We start from the raw sequence: 18327 nt of genomic DNA, 5'->3' as shown, positions 1-18327 counted from the left end.
GGACTATGCATCTGGGGCTGGGTATACACGCATGTTCATTCAGACACCCGGCCCATATACTCCTCCTGGTAGGTGTTTGGGCAGCATGCTGGAGGATGGCATAGAGCAGGGTGTGAGAGTTTACGTCATTGACAAGAATGTCAAAGTGCAAGGACTGCCTCTACATCCAGCATAGAGCCTTGACCAAGAACTGTAATGGAACAAGTGCCTTCCTGCTAAACGGCAGATACTCAATGCCCCATATGCAGTAAAATACAAGGACCTACATCATGTGGTATCTTTGTATGCCACTATGGACGGGCATTGTGCAGTTTACGGATCCGAAGCAAGCTATTCTCTGGACGGGGCAAGACGGAAAGCGCCGCCAGAATAGCTAGCCAATTTCTTAACCTGTTTTCCTACATGTGGCCATATGTTGATGGAATCACCGTGCACACCTATTGAAGGGCCCGCCGCAAAGAAGGACAAGCCAATGGGCAGCATGCACTTGCACATTGCGCCTGGGAATCTTGCGCTAGTGACACGGGGATATCGATCTACACTGCACTCCAAGAATGTAAGCATATAGCAGAGCACAGGCAGGTTTAACAGCTGATACACCCTCGGAATTCGCATACAGGCAGCCAAATGCCAGGTGCCTGGGCTTTTCGTCAAGTACTCTCTCCTCCAGATGTGGTCGTATTTCCAAAATTTCCAATAAATAGCCTTGCGATCTGGCGGCATTTGCATTGACCACCATACTCTCGACCCAAATAATCAATTGCCACTTGGTACATAATGAAACCATCGCTTATTTCCGTTGCCAGTGCCGTCTTTGTTGGCATGCTGACTGCCTGTCTGGCCTTGGCTAAACCCACCCTTTACGTCTTTGGCGACTCGCTCTCTGATATTGGCACGTTCAGAGACCTCACTCTTGGGCTCATCCCGCCTCCTCCTTACTGGGAGGGAAGGTGGTGCTCGGGTCCTATCTGGGCCGAGTACTTGTCTCTGCTAATGGGATACAACCACTACAACAAGGCCATCGGCGGCGCGACTACCGACAATGCTGACACAACCTACCTACCCTCGGGCTCGCCGATTCAGATCCCCAGCTGCCAAGACCAAATCAACTGGTTCAAGTTCTGGAACCCTCTTTACCACTTGGCCTCTACCCGTGGCGATGACATTGCCACCCTGGCTATTGGCCACAACGACTATTTCGGGACAGTGTCTAAGCTCCAAAAAAACTCGACCACGCCCGAGGAGTTTTCAACGATGGTGTCAGACACCATAGTCGATCAACTGGACCAGCTCAAGCAAAATTGGATTCCAGAACATCATTGTCAGCAACCTTGCTGCTATCCAGTACACCCCTGAGGCGGCTATTGGGAAAACACAGGAGCTGGCACGTATTACAATTGGACTGATTAATCAGAAGGTACAGGCCAAGGCTACAGCTTGGGCGAAGACCGCTGGGCTGAAGAGATTTTACGTCGCTGATATTGACGGATTCGTGTCGATGTCTGTTAAGCCAGCTATCTCTAATGCACTCGGCCTTATCGACACCACGCATGCATGCCTTGGTGGCGAGTTCCTGCACTTCTTCCAGGACAATAACTTTGCCCAGAGTCTGATCAACTTTGTCACTCATCTTGATGAGGCATTCTTGTGCAAGGACCCGTCGCTGTACTACTTCTTCGACCCAGTACACCCTGCGGAGCGAGTCCAGCGTCTCTATGGATATTTCTGCTACAAGGCGGTCAGTGCATGGATGAAGGGGCAGACTTATGAGCTGAACGAGGCCAACCTGCTGTCTATTATCAGGGAGTACAAGCTAAACACGCCGGCTCCAAAACCAGCCATGATCTACTCTTAAAGCCTTCCTTCTCCTCAACTCATCCTTAGCATTTGGGGTTTAATATCAATGCCAGCACTGCTTTACCGTAACAAAATCTGCCTTGTACTGGCACTTGGACTACAATTCCACTGTTCCCCCACCATTGCCAACCTTCTTGTCTTAGCAGCGGGATTGAGTCCAGCATTTCTCCATTCAGCAGCACATGTGAAAGCTGAAGCAATTGCAGGATATATCAGTTGCATATTTTCCTAATCGTTTTCAAGACTATGCACCCTGGCTTTTGCTTGACAAGCTCGGACCTCCTTCGGTGGACAGGCCAGCTGTGGCATAAAAAGAAGAGGCAATGCCATTTCACATTCACTAACAGCGTCGATCATCACGGCGAGGGTTGAGTTGCTCCTGGTCACGTTTGCTCGTCCTTCTTCCTATGGAAATTTGGTGCAGGAGAATGGGGCACAGGGACATCAGCTCCGATTGAACGACTGTAGCACATGCAACCGCATGGATCGCAGAATCCTGTGCACGCGTGGAAACCTTGCTTTTTAGATGCCTTCAAGACAAGGCTCCTGGGTGTAGATGGGTCTCTGAGCTGTACCAAATATCTTGGTAGGCTGGTTGCAGAATAATGTTCCTGATCAGGAACTGGCATGCTATGGTGGGTACACACAAGCATATCTGAGGGCCGTAGGCAGCAAACTGTAGTACAAGACACATGCAACAAGCAGTCCCATACAAACCATCGGTTTGCAGGCCTGGTGATATCACTCCTTTACCATCTGCCATATAGCTTGAGCAGCTGTGCACTACCGAGTTTTGAACCAGTTACTAGTAAATAGCCCTCGAAAGCGGCTGTTGGAAAACGAGAATGTGCTCTTGGCCTGTTTAATGAGGTCAGAGTGAACCAGGAGCAAAGTAAACCCCCAAGATCCCCAGTCTGAGGCTCTCTCCATCTCAAGTAGTGTCTTTCTACCTTGATCCACCCAGTATTTGGTGTTCAGGCTAGCAAGGGCAAATATAGCTGGCCACGACAGGCAGACGCAGACCCGGTGTTTTGGTATGCTAATTTCAACCCAGCCTGTGTTCGGAGTTGCACTATGGTGTGAAAAATACCTATGCTACTTTAGCGCAAAATACGCTAGTAAGCACTTGTGCATTTGTCAGAGCTGAATACCAACAGTATTGCTAATAACACGGGGCATAACCCAGGACCTCTGCTCAGCATACTCGACAGTGGAACAGGATGAGGAGCTACGCCCTTGCGAGCGCAGGAAGATTGCACATAAAGAAGTGTAGCATCTGGATAGTCATCCAAACCGTACTACATCATCACCAATTTGCTCCTCCTGATCCTCCACAGTTGTACCATTGGTAGCGCCCGCCAATTCCCATGAAGTTGTTGCTCATCTTATTCCTCAGCACTGCTGTTGTTTCGCTCCAAATAGGCCGCATGGTTGTTGCTAGGCTAAGATTCCTTCGTTTCTGGAAACTCACTGCCCGACATTGGTACGCTAAAGCAGCTTGCCCTAGGTGTCGTCCCTCCTTCTCCCTAATGGGAAGGCCGCTGGTCATCAGGACTCATGTGGAACGAATACATTTCTCTCAAGCTTGGGTACAACCTCTACACACCCACTGGTAGTGCCACTATTGTCAATGTAAAGGCGTCGGCCGATTTGGCCAACCATATGATCAAGGAAAAGATCACTGCATGGGCCGAGGCAAATGGTATCGATTTTGTTTTTGGAATTGCCGACCTAGACAGGCTTGTCGAGATCACTCAGGGATCCACCGCAATCACCTCTGCCCTCAGTCCCACAAACATCGAATATGGCTGTGTTGGAGGCGAGTTGCTGCCCTTTCTACAGGACGACAATTTTATGCAGCATGCCATTGACATTTGTTACCAACATTGGCAAGGCGCTGCTGTGCAAGAACCCGACAAGCTACTACTTCTTTGACTTTGTCCCACCCTGCTGAGCACATCCAATGCCTCTATGGCTACTTTAGCTGCGAGGTTATTAATGCTCAAAGAGCTGGAATCCACATTCGAGTTGAGTAAGGCTAGCATCATCTCTAGCATCAACAGCAGTGGCCTGAATAGCGCTGTCCCCAAGCCTGTCAGCCTCTACCTTTTCATCGAACAGCTCTGAAATAATACCGATATTAGTACGTTGCCCATGGGCCTCAAGACATTTCCCAAGTGCTGACAACACAGTCAGTGCGTTTTGGTGTATTTCAAGACTGCCATAGCAGGGCAGATTGGCAAGCATTCCTATAGTATTGGCTGGCCGTGCTTCGAGTGCCAGGCAGATGCCTATTCACGTTCGCATGCAGTGGACAATGGCAATCTCAGAATGTCACCGGGTGCTGTATGGATACGTGCACAGCATAGCATTTGGCGGGCAAATCAGATGGGTAGGAAGTGAGCGCAGGGACATAATCCGCTTTACGCAGAAAGCGCACATGTGGTCACAGTGCAAAACGGGTTGTTTTGTGGATGATGCACAGTTGAAGCTTTTATTTTTCCTTTGAAGGGGGACCTTTTGATAATTGGGGCATGTCTCATTTATCCGCTCGGTGCTCCTGCCATTCGATATTTGTTGTCTTTTCGGGGACGATGACAAGATGCAGTGGCATGAGGGATAGACATCTCTGCCTGCTGTGGAGTCGCTCTCTATCTCATGGACCGACCGCAGGACAGTGTGGCACATGATCATGGGCCAGCCAGGCTATCAGGCGGGAGGATGGGCCCGGGACCTACACTCTAGTGGCGGGCCTTCAGAGAGCAGTCTAGAAACTAGGAGGATGTCCCTCTTTTTCTCTGCGTACTCTGTCCACCAATTCGTCGAGTGACACAGCAAGGACGCAGCACCATTTTTCCACGGGTGCATCGAATGGATCTACCTGAAAAATACATTTTGTAGACCTTCTCTTTGCCTGTCATACCCTGTAGCCGCCAGCTCCTCCCTGCTAGATTGCCAGTGCGTACTGTGCTTGTTTCCAAAGATTGCCACTGTTCTACGCAAGAGAACATTAAAAGTCACACCTGCTAATGGGCTGGCCCGTTCTGGAGTAGCGTCGGACAGAAATGCATCTCGTCGTGAAAGGGAGGCAAATCGTCAGTGCAACTCGGTATTGTGCACTTGTTATATATTTCGTAGGCACAGTCAAGGCAGTCATAGCGCTGCCCCTGTAAACTGCTACAAGAGCTGCATGTTGATTGCTAGATGGTATGTTTGCTTAAATAGACGTGGATCTGGTCAACATGCTCGCAGACGAGGCACTACTAACTGACACAGCAGATTCTCGTCTATAATTGGCCTTGGTAATTTCAAATACTGATAATGAAGCTCACACTCCTTTCCCTCGTCAGCACGGCAGCACTTACGCTGCAGACAGCGTACGTCGCCGTGGCCAAGCCAACACTCCACGTGTTTGGTGATTCGCTCTCTGATGTTGGCACACTCAGACAGCTCACTCTGGGGATTGTTCCTCCGCCACCATACTGGAATGGGCGCTTCAGCTCCGGACCTGTCTGGAACGAATACCTTGCGCTGAAGCTTGGGTACAACTCTGTACAACAAGGCCATCGGTGGAGCAACCAGCGACAACACAAAGACCTCTCTGATTCCGTCCGGTCCTGATCGTCCAGATTCCTAGTGCACAGGACCAGATCAACTACTTCAAGTTTATCAAGCCTCTCTACCAGTTCAGTCCCACGCGCAACGACGACCTTGCGGTCCTTGCCATCGGTGCCAATGACTACTTTGCAACCATGTTCAACCTCATGCTCAACACTACTACCCCAGAGAAATATGCGACTGTGCTCTCTGACACCATCGTCGGCCAGCTCGAGCAACTGAAGAAGATTGGCTTCAGGAACATCTACGTGGCCAACGTTGCTGCGATCCAATACACACCGATGGCCCAGATGCTAAAGATCCAGGGCATCACAGCCAAGTCCGTCAACCTGGTCAATCAGATGATCCACGATAAGACCGCTGCATGGGCAAAGACTGCTGGTCTCAAGCTATTTGGAATAGCCGATATCGGCAGGTTTGTCGAGATTACTCAAACTTCGTCCAAGATCCCCAGGGGCTCTGGGCCTCAAAAACATGAACGAGGGATGCGTTGGTGGTGAATTGGCAGCATTCCTTCAAGACGACAACTTCATCCAGCACCTCATTGATTTTATCACCAACATCGACGAGGCCCTGCTGTGCAAGCAGCCGACCTACAACTACTTCTTTGATCCGGTCCACCCTGCTGAACGTATCCAGCGCCTCTACGGCTACTTCACCTACGAGGTCATCACAGCCGCACGCAGCGGTTCAAACTTTGCTCTTTCTGAGGACAACCTCCTCTCAATTATCCAGAAGTATGGTCTGAACTCTGTTGCCCCGAAGCCAGCCGCCATCTAGGCATTTAGATATTTTTAATTAGCCATGAACTAATTAACACATAATTCACTGAATCATGGAAATGTGAGATACAAAATATGCGGCGATTTGGTGTGCTACTTGCACAGGATGGGTTTCTGCGCAGGCGCAGCAAAAAGACGCATTAGCATATGCCCATACATGGTGCGTGCACCATGTGTTATATTCCAGCCAATCCAACAGCCTATTCCCACACAGCCCGCCACATATTTCTAGTCCATATTCACAGGCTGAATGCCAGCCAAATCATGAATATCCTTATGCTAGTGTTTAGTGATGACATATATGCTGTAGGGTAAAGAAGCTTATTTCAGCATGTCTTTTGTCTTTCTGCCTTACTAGTTGCGAGTTGGATACTACCCTACTAGCTACAAAACCTGCTGCATGCTGTTGCAATGGTGCAGACTCCAGACATGGATTTTCTTCCTCAGCAAGTGCTTCATAATAGCTACATATTGATGCAAGTGCATTGGCAGAGGTTTAGTAATAGTGCCCTCCCTCCTATCGACCTATGGCTACATGCAAAGTGCAATAATCCCTGCTGCAAACTTGGTGGAATTCCCACGAAGGAGCTCTGAGAAATGGCGTTCTTGTTAATAGGCGCCCACCTGTACAAAGGATGGGTGCCAGTGGCTTTGTGTCTAGAACAGCAGAGTACGATATGTGCAATGGTGATCGTAGAGCATGCATGTGCTATTGCGATTTTCGGACGAGGTTGTCGTCTGCAATAGGTTCGTCTATTTGACCACTTGTTGGTGTTTGGCCCGTTGCCTCATGTCCACAACCAATATAAATTGCCGGCATCGCGACCAGTGGCAAACAGACTTAGTGCGCTCTCAATATATACTCTACTCAGTACTATTAATAGTTCTACCTCGTCAGCTATGAAGTTCTCAGTGTTTTCTCTTGCCAGCGTTGTCACTGTGGCACTCCAATCTGCTACAATGGCAGCCGCCAAGCCCACCTTCCATGTGTTTGGCGACTCACTATCCGACATCGGGACCCTGAAGCTGCTTACGCTCGGGATTGTTCCGCCACCACCCTACTGGAATGGGCGCTTCAGCTCCGGACCTGTCTGGAACGAATACCTTGCACTGAAGCTTGGGTACAATCTGTACAACAGGGCCATCGGTGGAGCGACCTCGGTTAATAACCAGACGGCTACGCTTGCCAACGGCGACATACTTCAGGTCCCCAGCTCTCAAGACCAGATCAACTACTTCAAGTTTTTGCATCCGCTGTACAAACTCGATCCCTCACGCAGCGATGACATTGCTGCTCTTGTCATTGGTGCCAAACGATTACTTTGGCGTTATGAGCGACATCAAGAGTGGAAAGCTCGCACCAGAAGCGTTTGCAACCAAGCTTTCAGATACGATTGTTGGTCAGCTCGAACAGCTGAAGGATATCGGGTTCAAGAACATCATCGTTGGTAATGTCGCTGCCATTCAGGAAACGCCGCTGGCCGTGAGCTCGGGCACGGTTGAAGCTGCAAAGGCAACGATCCCTCTCACCAACAAGCTGATCCAGCAAAAGGCGAGTGCGTGGGCAAAGACCGCTGGGCTGACCCTGTTTTCGGTTGCGGATCTTGGTGCCTTTGTGCAGCTGACAATCAAGCAGTCTCTCTCAAGTGCACTGGGTCTTGTCACGACTACCAAGCCGTGTGTCAACCTTGAGAAACTGGGCGAGTATTTTAGTGACGGAAACATCCTTCAAGGCCTTATCGACCTGCTAACAAACCTGGGCGAGGTTATCTGCAACAACCCGACTGAGCACTACTTCATGGACCCCGTGCACCCTGCTGAGCGTGTGCAGCGGCTCTTTGGCTACTACATGTACGAGGCCATCCACGCGCTGCGCAGTGGCAGCTCCTTCGACCTGAATGAGGCCAACCTGCTTTCGCTCATTGGAAAGTTTGGCCTCAACACCGCTGCCCCCAAGCCGGCTGCTATATAATCGGACATAGTAGCTGCTCGCTGTTTAATGTATTTAGTTAGCAGGCACCTGCTACGCTAAAATTTATAGCTTCGATTTTGCGCGGATGCTGGTTCCTGGCGCCACGTAGTCAATCTTATTTGAGAATTCGAACGGCTCGTACTCTTTGTCAGTGTCTGAGGCCCGTACAACACCCTCTTGGGCAACCGAGGCAACCATGACTCCGTCGCGGCGGTAGATCCTGCCGACAGCAAATCCACGGCCGCTTGCAGCCCGCGGGCTCTCCATGACATACAGCAGCCAGTCGTCAGCACGGAACGACTCGTGGAACCAAATGGTATGGTCGAGGCTGACAACCATGCCCATGCTGGGACGCGGGTTAGTCGGGTTGTTGATGTGCGGCTTTGATGCGGTGCTAATTAGGCCGAAATCAGTGGCATATGCCAGCATTGCCTGGTGGTGGGTGAGGTCCAGCTCGCTCATGTCACCCTTGGCGCGTAGCCACATCATTTTGACAGGCAGCCCCAGGGAATTCTTTTTCAGCGGCACAATCCGGCCCTCGACAGGCAGACTGTCGCGCTCGTCCAGCTGCTGCACAGAGACAACATGCTTGTTTGTGCGCTGCTGCTTGCGGCGGATGTACTCCTCGCGGCTGAGCAGTGCCTCGGGGGGTGGCACCGCAGGCATCGGCGTACTGGTGGTCCAGCGACGATTTCTCGGGAACTTGGAAGCTGGCAGTGGCAATAAAGATAGCGCGGCCGCCCTGCTTGGCCAACACGAGGCGCGAGCAGAAGGAACGACCCTGGCGGGTGCGGCGCACCTCGTATGCAATCATCTCCTCGCCGTTGCCGGCGGCCAAAAAGTAGCCGTGGAAGGAGTTGCAGCGGAACGGGTTCTCGACGGTCTTTGCAGCTGCAGACATAGCCTGCCCGATCACCTGCCCGCCGAATACACCGCGGTTGCCCATGGGCCGCCACAGATCCACTGACATGTAGGTGTCCGGGCCAATTTCCTCGAGCTCGAGCGTGCGCTGGTTGAACTGCGATTTGTTTTCGTCCTCCTTGGCATCAACAGTCATGTGCTGCTGTGTGGGCCCGCTACTGTCCGACGACATGGTTGCGATGAGTGATAATGGGGGGGGAGGTGCGGGAATAATAGTGTTGAAAAAGCAGGGAGGCCAAGGACAAAAGGTAAGCGATGTGCGTTTCCAGATATTCGTGCATGCGCTGGGCAGTAGATATACTCGCAGGCCTTGGGCTGGCAGCAGCACATCAACTGCAAGCGACATTGTCGGGCGTGCGGGCGCGAATCTGCGCTGTCGCCAGGCAACCCACGGACTTGTGATAATCACCCTTGGGCGTCCGGGCGTTGCGTGGCCCATGTTGCTTTCCGGGTCTCCGAGAAGTCAGATCCCACGATCCCACGATCTGATCGCAGATTCCAGCCTGGCGGGGGCTTTTTTTGCAGGCGCTTTCCAGTGATTCACAGGAAACTTTTCTGAATCCCTCACACTCAAAAACAAAATAATTTTGCAGCAGCAGGCGCTCGCGTAGCTTTGCGTCGCCTTTTCTTTTACCCATTTCAAACGAGTCTTCAGGATATCTGGCGCCCTACGTCAGAAGCGTTTATAGAGGCGGTAAGCTGTCGGTTCTCCTTCGCTTCTGCGGCACTGGCAAGTGCTTATATTTTTCCTCTGCTTTTGGCATGCCAATGAAAAAACATTCCCTCTGATTTTGTAACTGCAACCACATGCCTGCTACATGCGGGATATGCGTTCGCCCTTTTCCTGTCGCGTAATATGTGCTGTGCAGCACTCGAGCATGTAGTAACTCACGCTTGCACACTCGTTCTCGTTCTCTTTCTTGTTCTCATTAGGCAAGACACGTACACGCATACCCTCAGAACAGCCTGTCTGGCCCCTGCGGAAAAAACACAAAGTAATTTAAAGGAACGAGGGGGGTTAACTTGTGCGAGCCTGGATGTTATGTCGACGCCGCCACAGCAGCAACAGCAACGGCAGCAGCAGCACACGCAGGGAACGGCACCACCACACGCAGAAGCAGCAACAACGGCGAGACCAAAGGCACCAGCCGTGATGACCCGGCCGGCGACCGGCATAAAGCAACGGCCAGCAAATGGAAACAGCTCCGCTACAGGCGATCTGCCGCCAGCATCGCAACGCCTTGACTCTATACACACAGCAGCCAATGCACCCAAAGTGTCTGCCCTGAGATCTGCTCCCCGGCCACGGCCACCGGCTAAGACGAGCGGTCCTCAGCAGCTGCTCGACCGGATAACGGTCGCCGGTGTCATTGTTGAGGTCGTAAAACAGAAAAACACAATCATCTATCGGCTATCTGGCAACACGCCGGTGTCATCGTTGACTAGCGAGCAGCGTGCAGTAGTCATGGAGGAGATTCAGCGGCGGCGAAACAGCCAGCCAGGGACAGCGCGGACGCCTGGCACAGGCACACCAACATCCATTAGGAGTGCTAGCCCGAGTCCTGGGCCAGGGACTCCGCCGATTTCTGCGACTCGGCCAGTGCCACCGCGTGCTGCACCACAGCAGCGGCCTGAATGTCCCATCGGTGCGGCCACCGGTTGCACATGGATCACAGCGGCCACGCCCATCGCTGCCCACTATTGCGCCGCGCTCTCATACACCACAGAAGACGTCGCCCATGCCACTAGCAAAGAAGACACCGTCGCTGAATACGGTGGCTGCGGCGGCAGTCTCCCAGCAATCGGCAATGGAGAAAATGTACCAGTCTGCATACCTAAAGCTCTTGAACAACCCAGCCGTGGTCTTGAAGAAGCTCAGCCCACCAGTCGATCTAGCTGCCATCCTCAAGACCCGGGGATCAGCACCAGAAGGGCTTGGGCGATCAGAGATGCTGCTGACGGTGCTTAAGGCTCTGACCAAGTCGCAGGCATCCCAGCTAGCCAGTATGTACGACCAAGAAGTGAAGGCCCGATCAGGCGGGCTACCAGCGATCAACACCAGCGGGCTACGAACGCCGACCGGTGCACGGTCTGGAGAAGTATCGCCGTCAGTTGCGAGCATGTCTGGCGGTGAGAGCGACACCCACTATCGCAATGCGTCAGGCACGGGAATGGAGACACCAAAGAAACGCAAGTACAACAAGACTGGCAAGTATTCAGTGAAGAAGCGTATGGCCAATGCCGAGCAGCAGGCCATGGTTTCGGCACCGTCGACACCGACTGGTGGCCGTGAGCGATTGTCGCTACAGCAGTCACAGCCAATTCGAGCTGATCACCCAGATCTGCGGCGATTCGCGTCCCTATCGATCGAGCAGCGGCAACAGCAACCTGAAGAGATTGCGCATCGAAAGGAGGTGGGACGGCGGTTCCGCGAAGCCCTGGCAATGGACCACCAGATGGTGCAGAACCCCGACTGGCACACACCATTTCGCAACACAAAAGATGCGATCGAGCGACTCTTGCCGTTCCATATCTACCAGTACTCCGACAGGGCGCTGGATGCCGGTATCGAGGCTGCTGAGCGGTCAGTCGAGGTGTCGGCGGCCTCAACGGTGGACACGGCTAGAGAGGCTGAGCAACCAGTACAGCCGCATCCTTGAGCGCGAGGGCGCCGAATCTGCCTACGATGTGGGCAGCATGCAGCTCGAGATGAGGCAGATTGATGCTGCGAAGGCTGAGCTGGACCGGCTGAATGAGATTACGCTGCAGCGCCAGCTCTCAAGCTTCATGCCTGGCAGCGGCATGGCCGAGATGCAGCTGCCAAAGACACCCGCTGCAGCAGCACTTGCCGCTCACCGCTCACTACAGCCCAGGACCGCGCCCTATCCTAATGGCAGCACATCCCACTGACGGCTCCAGCAGGCATTTCCCTAACTCCCGCCTTCCTTCACCCCCTCTCCTTTGCGATATATTCCTTTCTGTTTCCGATCTAGCCACTACCCTTTTGCATGTCTACCAATATCATTTTTCCCAAACTCTGGAGCAGGCACAAAAAAATAGGGCTGCCATTCTTGCCAATAGACTATTTAGTGTACTGTCATTCTGGGATGTCGCTAGAAAAGACCCGCACACTGATTCGGCCGTCCCTTCCTACGTCGCCTCGTCAGAGAGCCCATGGCCTTACTGCTCCATCTCCACACATTTCGATTCGAACAGCCATGCATCGAAAATAGGCAAAGTGGGCTGTTTATAGGTACAGCAGTTGACATACCCCCAAGCTGGCGCCCTTGTGGCATGGAGAGGGATAGAAAATGCTCATATTTGTGCGGTGAGGAGGTGCTGACCTTTATTTTACGCCGGTCTCCACCCTTCCGCTATGCGGAGGCCTTGTCCTTTGGCCGCAGAATATGGCTACAAATAGTGGCTACATTTCGACTCCACATACACAACTACTACTGCCACATAGATGCCCTCAGAATAGACCGGCTGATGCACTCGTAAAAAGACTATTAATGGTCTCATGCCTGGCACCCGCCGAGCTAGAAAGCTAGAAATACCAACTCTTCAGCATACACATTCATCATTTTCTCTCATTCGTTTTGTCATATTCCCACAACCTGTTACAAACAAAAAGGATCATATTTATTGTACAACTACCATCCATTATCGCATATTACAATGAAGCATAAGCTCACATCCCTGAGCTTTGCAGTGTTCTTCCTGCTGCACTCTGCGCGCGCGCAGCAGTACAAGTGCGACCTCGCTGACGGTACGGGCCGTGGCTACAAGGTCAACGGGTCTGAGGCACACCAATGCGACGACGGCACCTTCTGCTACCAGCTCGGTCAAGGCGTGTACTGCGGTGTAGGCGTCGGCAACACTCTGGCCTCCGACTGCAACTCGAGCCCAGCTTCTGGGCTCTCAACCGGCGGTTTGTGCTCGAACGAGGGCTCTGCTACGTGTCACCAGGAAGACGGCAAGGGCCCAAACTACTTCCGCTGCGTCGATGGTAAGGCCGAACAGTTTGCGTGCGGCGGCGGCTCGGTATGTTACCAGAACGGCTCGGGTGTGTTCTGCGGCGTGCCGAGCGATAGCTCGACATGTGTACCGGGTGCGGCCAAGTGCGGTGCTGCTGATGGTCGTAGTGCCGACTTCACAAAGTGCATTGGCGGTGAGTCGGTTTCGTATACGTGCGGCGTTGGTCTGACATGCTATCAGGAGGGCCCGTTCCATGTCAGCTGCGGACCGTATGTGGCCAACAACACGGCTATTGCTCATCCGTGCCAGCCAATTGCGCCCACCGTTGATTGCTCTGAGGGTGGGCCGGCTCCTGTACCCGTTGCTGCCCCTGTTGCTCCTGCCCCTCCTGTTGGCCCTGCTGCCCCTGTTGCTGCTACTTGTGATGGTGGCTCCGGATATGCTGCGGGTGCCGCCACGTACGCTGGTGCCCCTGGGCCAGGCTATGGTGCCGGCGAGCCTGGCTATGCACCTGCTGCTGCACCTGCTGCTGCTGGTGCTGGCGGATCTGGAGCGGGTTATAATGCCGGATCTGGCGGTTCAGGCTATGATGGTAGTGGTGGTCCTATCTATGGATCAGGCCTCGATGCCGGTTCTGCCTTTGGCTCTGGTGTCAGTGGCCCTGTCGCTGGTGCCCATCCGGCTGCTGCTGTGCCCAGCTACAGCTCTGCCACGGCCGCTGGCTACTCACCAGGCGGACCCAAGATCCCTGCCAATTATGGCGGTGACTACGTGCCTGGCAAGGCGCCTGCACCTGCTGCTGCTACCTCTCTCAGCTACAGTAGCGGTTCGGAAGCACCTCCTGTTACTCCGCCTGTGAAGCCCACCGCTGTGTATTCGTCGGAATCATCCACGGTTTCGCCTCCTGCGTACTCTTCAAGCAACGCTCCTAAACCCTCGCCCACCACCAGCTCAAGCGTCCCTGTTTCTCCAGTTTACTCGACCTCATCTAGCCCGTCCATTTCTAGCTCGTCCACTTCTAGCTCTTCCACGTCCAGCTCATCGTCGGCGGAGTACTCGTCAGGTGCTTCCACTCCAGCCACCCCTGCTACTCCTACTGCTCCTGTTCCTCCTATTGCTCCTGTTCCTCCTGGTGTTCCAATCACTGCCACTCAGCCTACCACTAGCGGCTACAACACTGGCCCAGTCTCGACATCCAGTGGCGACAGCTCATCTAGCGAGGACACTTGCGATGATGAGGCTGCCTACGGAGACAGCGATGCCTCGGACGATTCAACCACCGATGTTGCCACCGATGATTCGTCTGCTTCGGACAGTAGCGAAGATTCGTCCAGCGAGTCAAGCGAGGAGTCTAGCTCTAACGCGTGCTCAGCTGCCACACCGACTTCGGCTAGCCCATCCGAGTCTGCATCCCCGACTAACACTCCTGCATACGGTGGTGCGAGGAGAGAGCGCGGTGGTATCCAGATCCCCAACCCTCCCAATATGCCTCTCCAGCAGCTGCAGGAGAAGATTCGGGATAGCAAGCCTACTGAGGCGACTAACAAGGCTCAATTGACAACAAGTGCTAAGTCATCCGACAAGGCTCCCCAGACTAGCAGGGCTCAGGCAACGGTGGATACCCAGCATCCCGACAGGGCCCTGCAGCCTGGTAACAGGGCCCTGCAGCCCGATATCAAGGCCTCTCAATCTGACAATAAGGGCCCACAGACCGATAGCAAGGCTCCACAAACCGATAGCAGGGCTCCACAGGCGGCCAAGCCCGAGCAGCCCGAGCAGTCTGAGAAGGCTCAGCAGACAGCAAAGCCGGAGCAATCTGAGAAGGCTCAGCAGTCAGCCAAGCCTGAGCAGAGCGAGCAGCCTGGGCAGGCCAAAGAGACAGGCCAGCCTGAGCAGGCTGAAGCAAGCCAGCCATCTGACAAGGCCCCGAAATCTGAGAAACAGCCGGAGACCGCACAGCCCCAAGCGCCTAACAGACCGCAGGAGACCGCCAGCCCAGATATCCGCCATCCAGTACCCAGCCCCAGGTATCTGCTCAGCCCCAGGTACTGCCTCAGTCCTCCAGGCCACTCCCAAGCCGCAGGCACCAGCCCAGCTCCAGAACCCCTTCAAGCCTCCTCAGCAGCAGCCTCCTCAGCAGGAATCTCCTCAACACCAGCCTCAGCAGCACCAGCAGCAGTCTCTACCCGGACAGCCGCGTGCCGAAAAGTCCAAGGACAACCAGAGGCCTGATGTCGGCTCAGCGCAACCCAAAGGCAGCAGCCATATGCGCCCGGCCAGCGGACAGCCTGAGGCAACTGAGGTACGTGCCCTTGAAGCACATACAAAGGTAGCTCGCAAGGGCTGGAACGAGGCCGAGCAGGAGGACATGCAGCCGAATGTCCAGGCTACCCGTGCCATTGATCCCACCACCAACGTCCAGCTGCACGACCGCATCCCTGCAGCGAGCGCGACCAGCGAACGCAACCCGAACGGGCCGACATCACTCCGCCCCAAGGCTGGAAACCGCCCGCGCGGCCTCAACCTGATGGAGAAGGAGAAGGAAAAGGAGACCGAGGAGGATGTGTTTGCAGCCAACGGCTACCCGCCACTGGGCGGCAACACCGACTTTGTACAGACGATCCCCCAGCTGGTCAGCCAGGTGGTGACGCTGTCTGCTGGTGCCGAGGATTTTGCCCATCCTGATGCGTTCAGCCACGACATGGCTGGCGCCAACATGTTTGCTGCTTCGCCGGCCTACAACTTGCTTGCTCCGCAGACTATCGAGGTTCCTATCTACACCACGGTGACACCGGCGCCTTCTCAGGGATACTCTTCGCAGCAGCAAGGATGCTCGCAGGCACCACCACCACCACCGCCCACCACCACCACCATACTCAGCTTCTCATGGTGGTTACTCAGGCTTCTCAGGGTGGCTATTCGGCTTCGCAGGATGGTTACCCAGGCTCTCAAGCCGGATATTCGGGTTCTCAAGGCGGGTGCTCTGCGTCTCAGGGCGGCTATGGTAGTGCCCCTCCACCACCTCCTCCTCCACCTCCACCTCCACCTCCACCACCACCACCACCACCACCTCCTCCTCCTCCTCCTCCTCCTCCACCACCACCTCCTCCTCCTCCTCCTGCATATCCTGCATATCCTGCTCCTCCTCCAGCCTACCCTGCCAGCCAAGGATATGCCCCTTCACATGCATGTGGCAACGGTGATGGCTACTCGGCTAGCCCTGCTCCCAGCTACTCTGCTGGCCCCTGCCCCTGGCTACTCAGCTAGTCCCTCCACCAGCTTACTCCGGCTCGTCACCGTCCAACACTCAAAAGGACCACCATGTGATGGTCTCCGTTGAGAGCCATGTTGTAACCCCTCCGCCGCCGCCGCCGCACGTTTGTGGATGTGGAGGCGGAGGCGGAGGCGGATGCGGATGCGGAAGCGGGAGCGACTCTGATGACGAGCCTCCCAAAAAGCACCACAAGTCCAAGAAGTCCAAGAAGTCCAAGTCCAAGAAGTCGCAAGTTCCAAGAAGTCGCACAAGCACCACAAGTCCAACAGCTCGAACTCCTGCATCACCCACGTCTGATTGCAACACGCCAACCCCCGCCTGCCCGACCACGCCTGATTGCCCGGCTTCATCGTCATCCGGAAAGCACAAGCACAAGCACTCCAAGAGCAAGGCAAGAGCAAGAGCAAGCACCACGAGCCCTCTTCATCGTCGGCGTGTGAGCGCGGCTGCGTCGGCCCTGCCATCGTGTCGATTGCCAGCGACGACGACGACTACGTTCAGACGATTGACGGGGATGACGGTGAGAATGCCAAGGAGATGTTCGAGCTGGAGAACAAGGAGCGGTACGAGAGCGAGTCCGAGTCCGAGGACGAAGGTGAGAGCTCGGCACATGCCGATGCTGCTCCTTCGACCGCCTACGGATCATCCGAGTCCGGCAACTTCTGAGGCCTCCACTGCCTATATGTCAACGCCCTCTGGATTACGTGTCATCTGCATCTGGCTACGAATCATCGTCACCCGCCTACGCATCCAGCAGCAATGACGGGTGCACTTGCGGTGGCCACTGCACTTGCGGCGGACCATTGCACATGCGGCAATTCTTCAAAGTCCAAGAGTCCAAGAAGTCCAAGACCAAGAGGTCCAAGAAGCCAATGGGCCACCACTCCAAGACATCGGGCGACTCGTGCGGCAAGCCCACCCACACCGTCTACCAGTCAATCGAATCCGACAACGGTAGCGCTGGCTGCGAAAGCCCCTCGCATGTCGTCGTCGAGTCGGTTGAGTCCAACGTTGTGCATGCTCCTCCGCACAAGCCGGCCAACACGCACACTGTCATCGTCTCGCTGGAGCCCTGCGGCGGGCATCACCACCACAGCCACGTCGTGGTCCAGTCGGTCGACTCTACTGTTGTGTCCGCCTACACGGGCCCGGCGCACTACATCTACGAGTCGGTTGAGGTGTGCACCGGCAGCCCAGACCCGCATGCCAAGCCGACCCAAGTCGTCATCGAGTCTGTGGCCTCCACCGTGGTCCCTGGTCCCTCGCATGCTCCTGCCAACACCCACACGGTGGTCGTCTCAATTGAGAAGTGCGGTAGCAGCGGTCACCACCACGCTAGCCACGTGGTCTTCGAGTCGGTTGACTCCAGCGTTGCCCCGCCGCACACCGGTCCGGCGCACTATATCTACCAGTCCATCGAGACCGCGAGCGGGGGCGCCAGCACATGCTCGTGCGGACACGTCGATGAGCCCAGCCCCCACACGGTGATTGAGTCCGTCGAGTGCTCGTCGGAGCAGAGCAGCCCGTCGTACAGCGCGGCTGGGTACTCGTCCAACAACGACTCAAACAACGCCTACTCGTCGTCCTCTGCGGCATATGAGTCGTCACCTAGCCAGGAGTATGCCAGCTCAAGCTCTGGCGGTGCCTATGACACGCGCATGGCTGTTGAGCCCGAGCAAGCTTCGGACGAGGAAGATGAGGAGAGTGCCTAGGCATCAGTTTGTTTCTTTTTCCATCTCTATACTTCAACATGTTTGCCCGAACAGCACTCGGGTCCAAGCATGCTTTCAAAATAACAGGTCTTTTAAAAAAGTTTCCTGCGCAGCCGGGCCAACCAGCGATGAGAGCGTGGCGAGCAAGAGATTAGGCGGAAGCCGGCTTGACCACACATTTATTTTCAGGGGGCGCCGGAATAAAGGGGAGGG

At 54.6% G+C, this 18327-nt stretch overlaps 8 protein-coding genes across 8 annotated transcripts; 6 read left to right on the top strand and 2 right to left on the bottom strand.

The window, feature by feature from the left end:
• The first annotated feature begins 667 nt into the window (after positions 1-667).
• On the top strand, positions 668-1874 carry DL89DRAFT_266764 (uncharacterized protein). The gene is made up of 2 exons (XM_040887217.1): positions 668-1272; positions 1313-1874. The coding sequence occupies exons 1-2, from the start codon at positions 778-780 to the stop codon at positions 1853-1855; spliced, it is 1038 nt and encodes a 345-aa protein (XP_040744142.1). The 5' UTR covers positions 668-777; the 3' UTR covers positions 1856-1874.
• Positions 1875-3386: 1512 nt separating this feature from the next.
• On the top strand, positions 3387-6255 carry DL89DRAFT_322022 (uncharacterized protein; the record flags this gene model as incomplete). Its single annotated transcript, XM_040891319.1, has 6 exons — positions 3387-3401; positions 3442-3680; positions 3718-3796; positions 5230-5409; positions 5487-5890; positions 5922-6255. 6 exons carry the CDS (start codon positions 3387-3389, stop codon positions 6253-6255), a joined length of 1251 nt encoding a protein of 416 aa, XP_040744141.1.
• An 858-nt stretch (positions 6256-7113) lies between these two features.
• DL89DRAFT_266763 (uncharacterized protein) lies at positions 7114-8672 on the top strand. Its single transcript, XM_040887216.1, has 2 exons — positions 7114-7556; positions 7603-8672. The coding sequence occupies exons 1-2, from the start codon at positions 7158-7160 to the stop codon at positions 8227-8229; spliced, it is 1026 nt and encodes a 341-aa protein (XP_040744140.1). The 5' UTR covers positions 7114-7157; the 3' UTR covers positions 8230-8672.
• DL89DRAFT_266762 (Thioesterase/thiol ester dehydrase-isomerase) lies at positions 7963-9589 on the bottom strand (the record flags this gene model as incomplete). Its single annotated transcript, XM_040887215.1, has 3 exons — positions 7963-8860; positions 8904-9305; positions 9543-9589. 3 exons carry the CDS (start codon positions 9587-9589, stop codon positions 8293-8295), a joined length of 1017 nt encoding a protein of 338 aa, XP_040744139.1. The 3' UTR covers positions 7963-8292.
• A 1119-nt stretch (positions 9590-10708) lies between these two features.
• DL89DRAFT_136074 (uncharacterized protein) lies at positions 10709-12036 on the top strand. Its single transcript, XM_040883374.1, has one exon. It carries the CDS (start codon positions 10890-10892, stop codon positions 11808-11810), a length of 921 nt encoding a protein of 306 aa, XP_040744138.1. The 5' UTR covers positions 10709-10889; the 3' UTR covers positions 11811-12036.
• A 780-nt stretch (positions 12037-12816) lies between these two features.
• DL89DRAFT_266760 (uncharacterized protein) lies at positions 12817-13466 on the top strand (the record flags this gene model as incomplete). The annotated part of the gene is made up of 1 exon (XM_040887214.1): positions 12817-13466. A coding segment is annotated over exon 1 (638 nt), but the record flags the coding sequence as incomplete, so codon positions are not given.
• A 2759-nt stretch (positions 13467-16225) lies between these two features.
• On the bottom strand, positions 16226-17039 carry DL89DRAFT_136059 (uncharacterized protein). Its single transcript, XM_040883372.1, has one exon. It carries the CDS (start codon positions 16864-16866, stop codon positions 16384-16386), a length of 483 nt encoding a protein of 160 aa, XP_040744136.1. The 5' UTR covers positions 16867-17039; the 3' UTR covers positions 16226-16383.
• DL89DRAFT_136060 (uncharacterized protein) lies at positions 17040-18269 on the top strand. Its single transcript, XM_040883373.1, has one exon. The coding sequence runs from the start codon at positions 17212-17214 to the stop codon at positions 18112-18114; it is 903 nt and encodes a 300-aa protein (XP_040744135.1). The 5' UTR covers positions 17040-17211; the 3' UTR covers positions 18115-18269.
• Positions 18270-18327: the final 58 nt, after the last annotated feature.

Source organism: Linderina pennispora (assembly GCF_002104995.1).
Source record: "Linderina pennispora strain ATCC 12442 chromosome Unknown DL89scaffold_5, whole genome shotgun sequence".
Taxonomy (NCBI): Eukaryota; Fungi; Kickxellomycota; class Kickxellomycetes; order Kickxellales; family Kickxellaceae; genus Linderina; species Linderina pennispora.
Note: the sequence above shows the minus strand (reverse complement) of the source record. Positions and strands in the feature narration are given on the sequence as shown.

What these genes read in the sequence shown, in the direction of transcription:
- DL89DRAFT_266764 (XM_040887217.1), top strand. Translation starts at nt 778, where the DNA reads ATGAAACCATCGCTTATTTCCGTTGCCAGTGCCGTCTTTGTTGGCATG. An exon ending in CGATGGTGTCAGACACCATA is followed by an intron (nt 1,273 to 1,312) that starts GTCGATCAACTG and finishes ATTGGATTCCAG; the next exon opens with AACATCATTGTCAGCAACCT.
- DL89DRAFT_266763 (XM_040887216.1), top strand. Translation starts at nt 7,158, where the DNA reads ATGAAGTTCTCAGTGTTTTCTCTTGCCAGCGTTGTCACTGTGGCACTC. An exon ending in GCGATGACATTGCTGCTCTT is followed by an intron (nt 7,557 to 7,602) that starts GTCATTGGTGCC and finishes AGCGACATCAAG; the next exon opens with AGTGGAAAGCTCGCACCAGA.
- DL89DRAFT_136074 (XM_040883374.1), top strand. Translation starts at nt 10,890, where the DNA reads ATGCCACTAGCAAAGAAGACACCGTCGCTGAATACGGTGGCTGCGGCG.
- DL89DRAFT_136059 (XM_040883372.1), bottom strand. Translation starts at nt 16,866, where the DNA reads ATGGCAGGGCCGACGCAGCCGCGCTCACACGCCGACGATGAAGAGGGC.
- DL89DRAFT_136060 (XM_040883373.1), top strand. Translation starts at nt 17,212, where the DNA reads ATGCGGCAATTCTTCAAAGTCCAAGAGTCCAAGAAGTCCAAGACCAAG.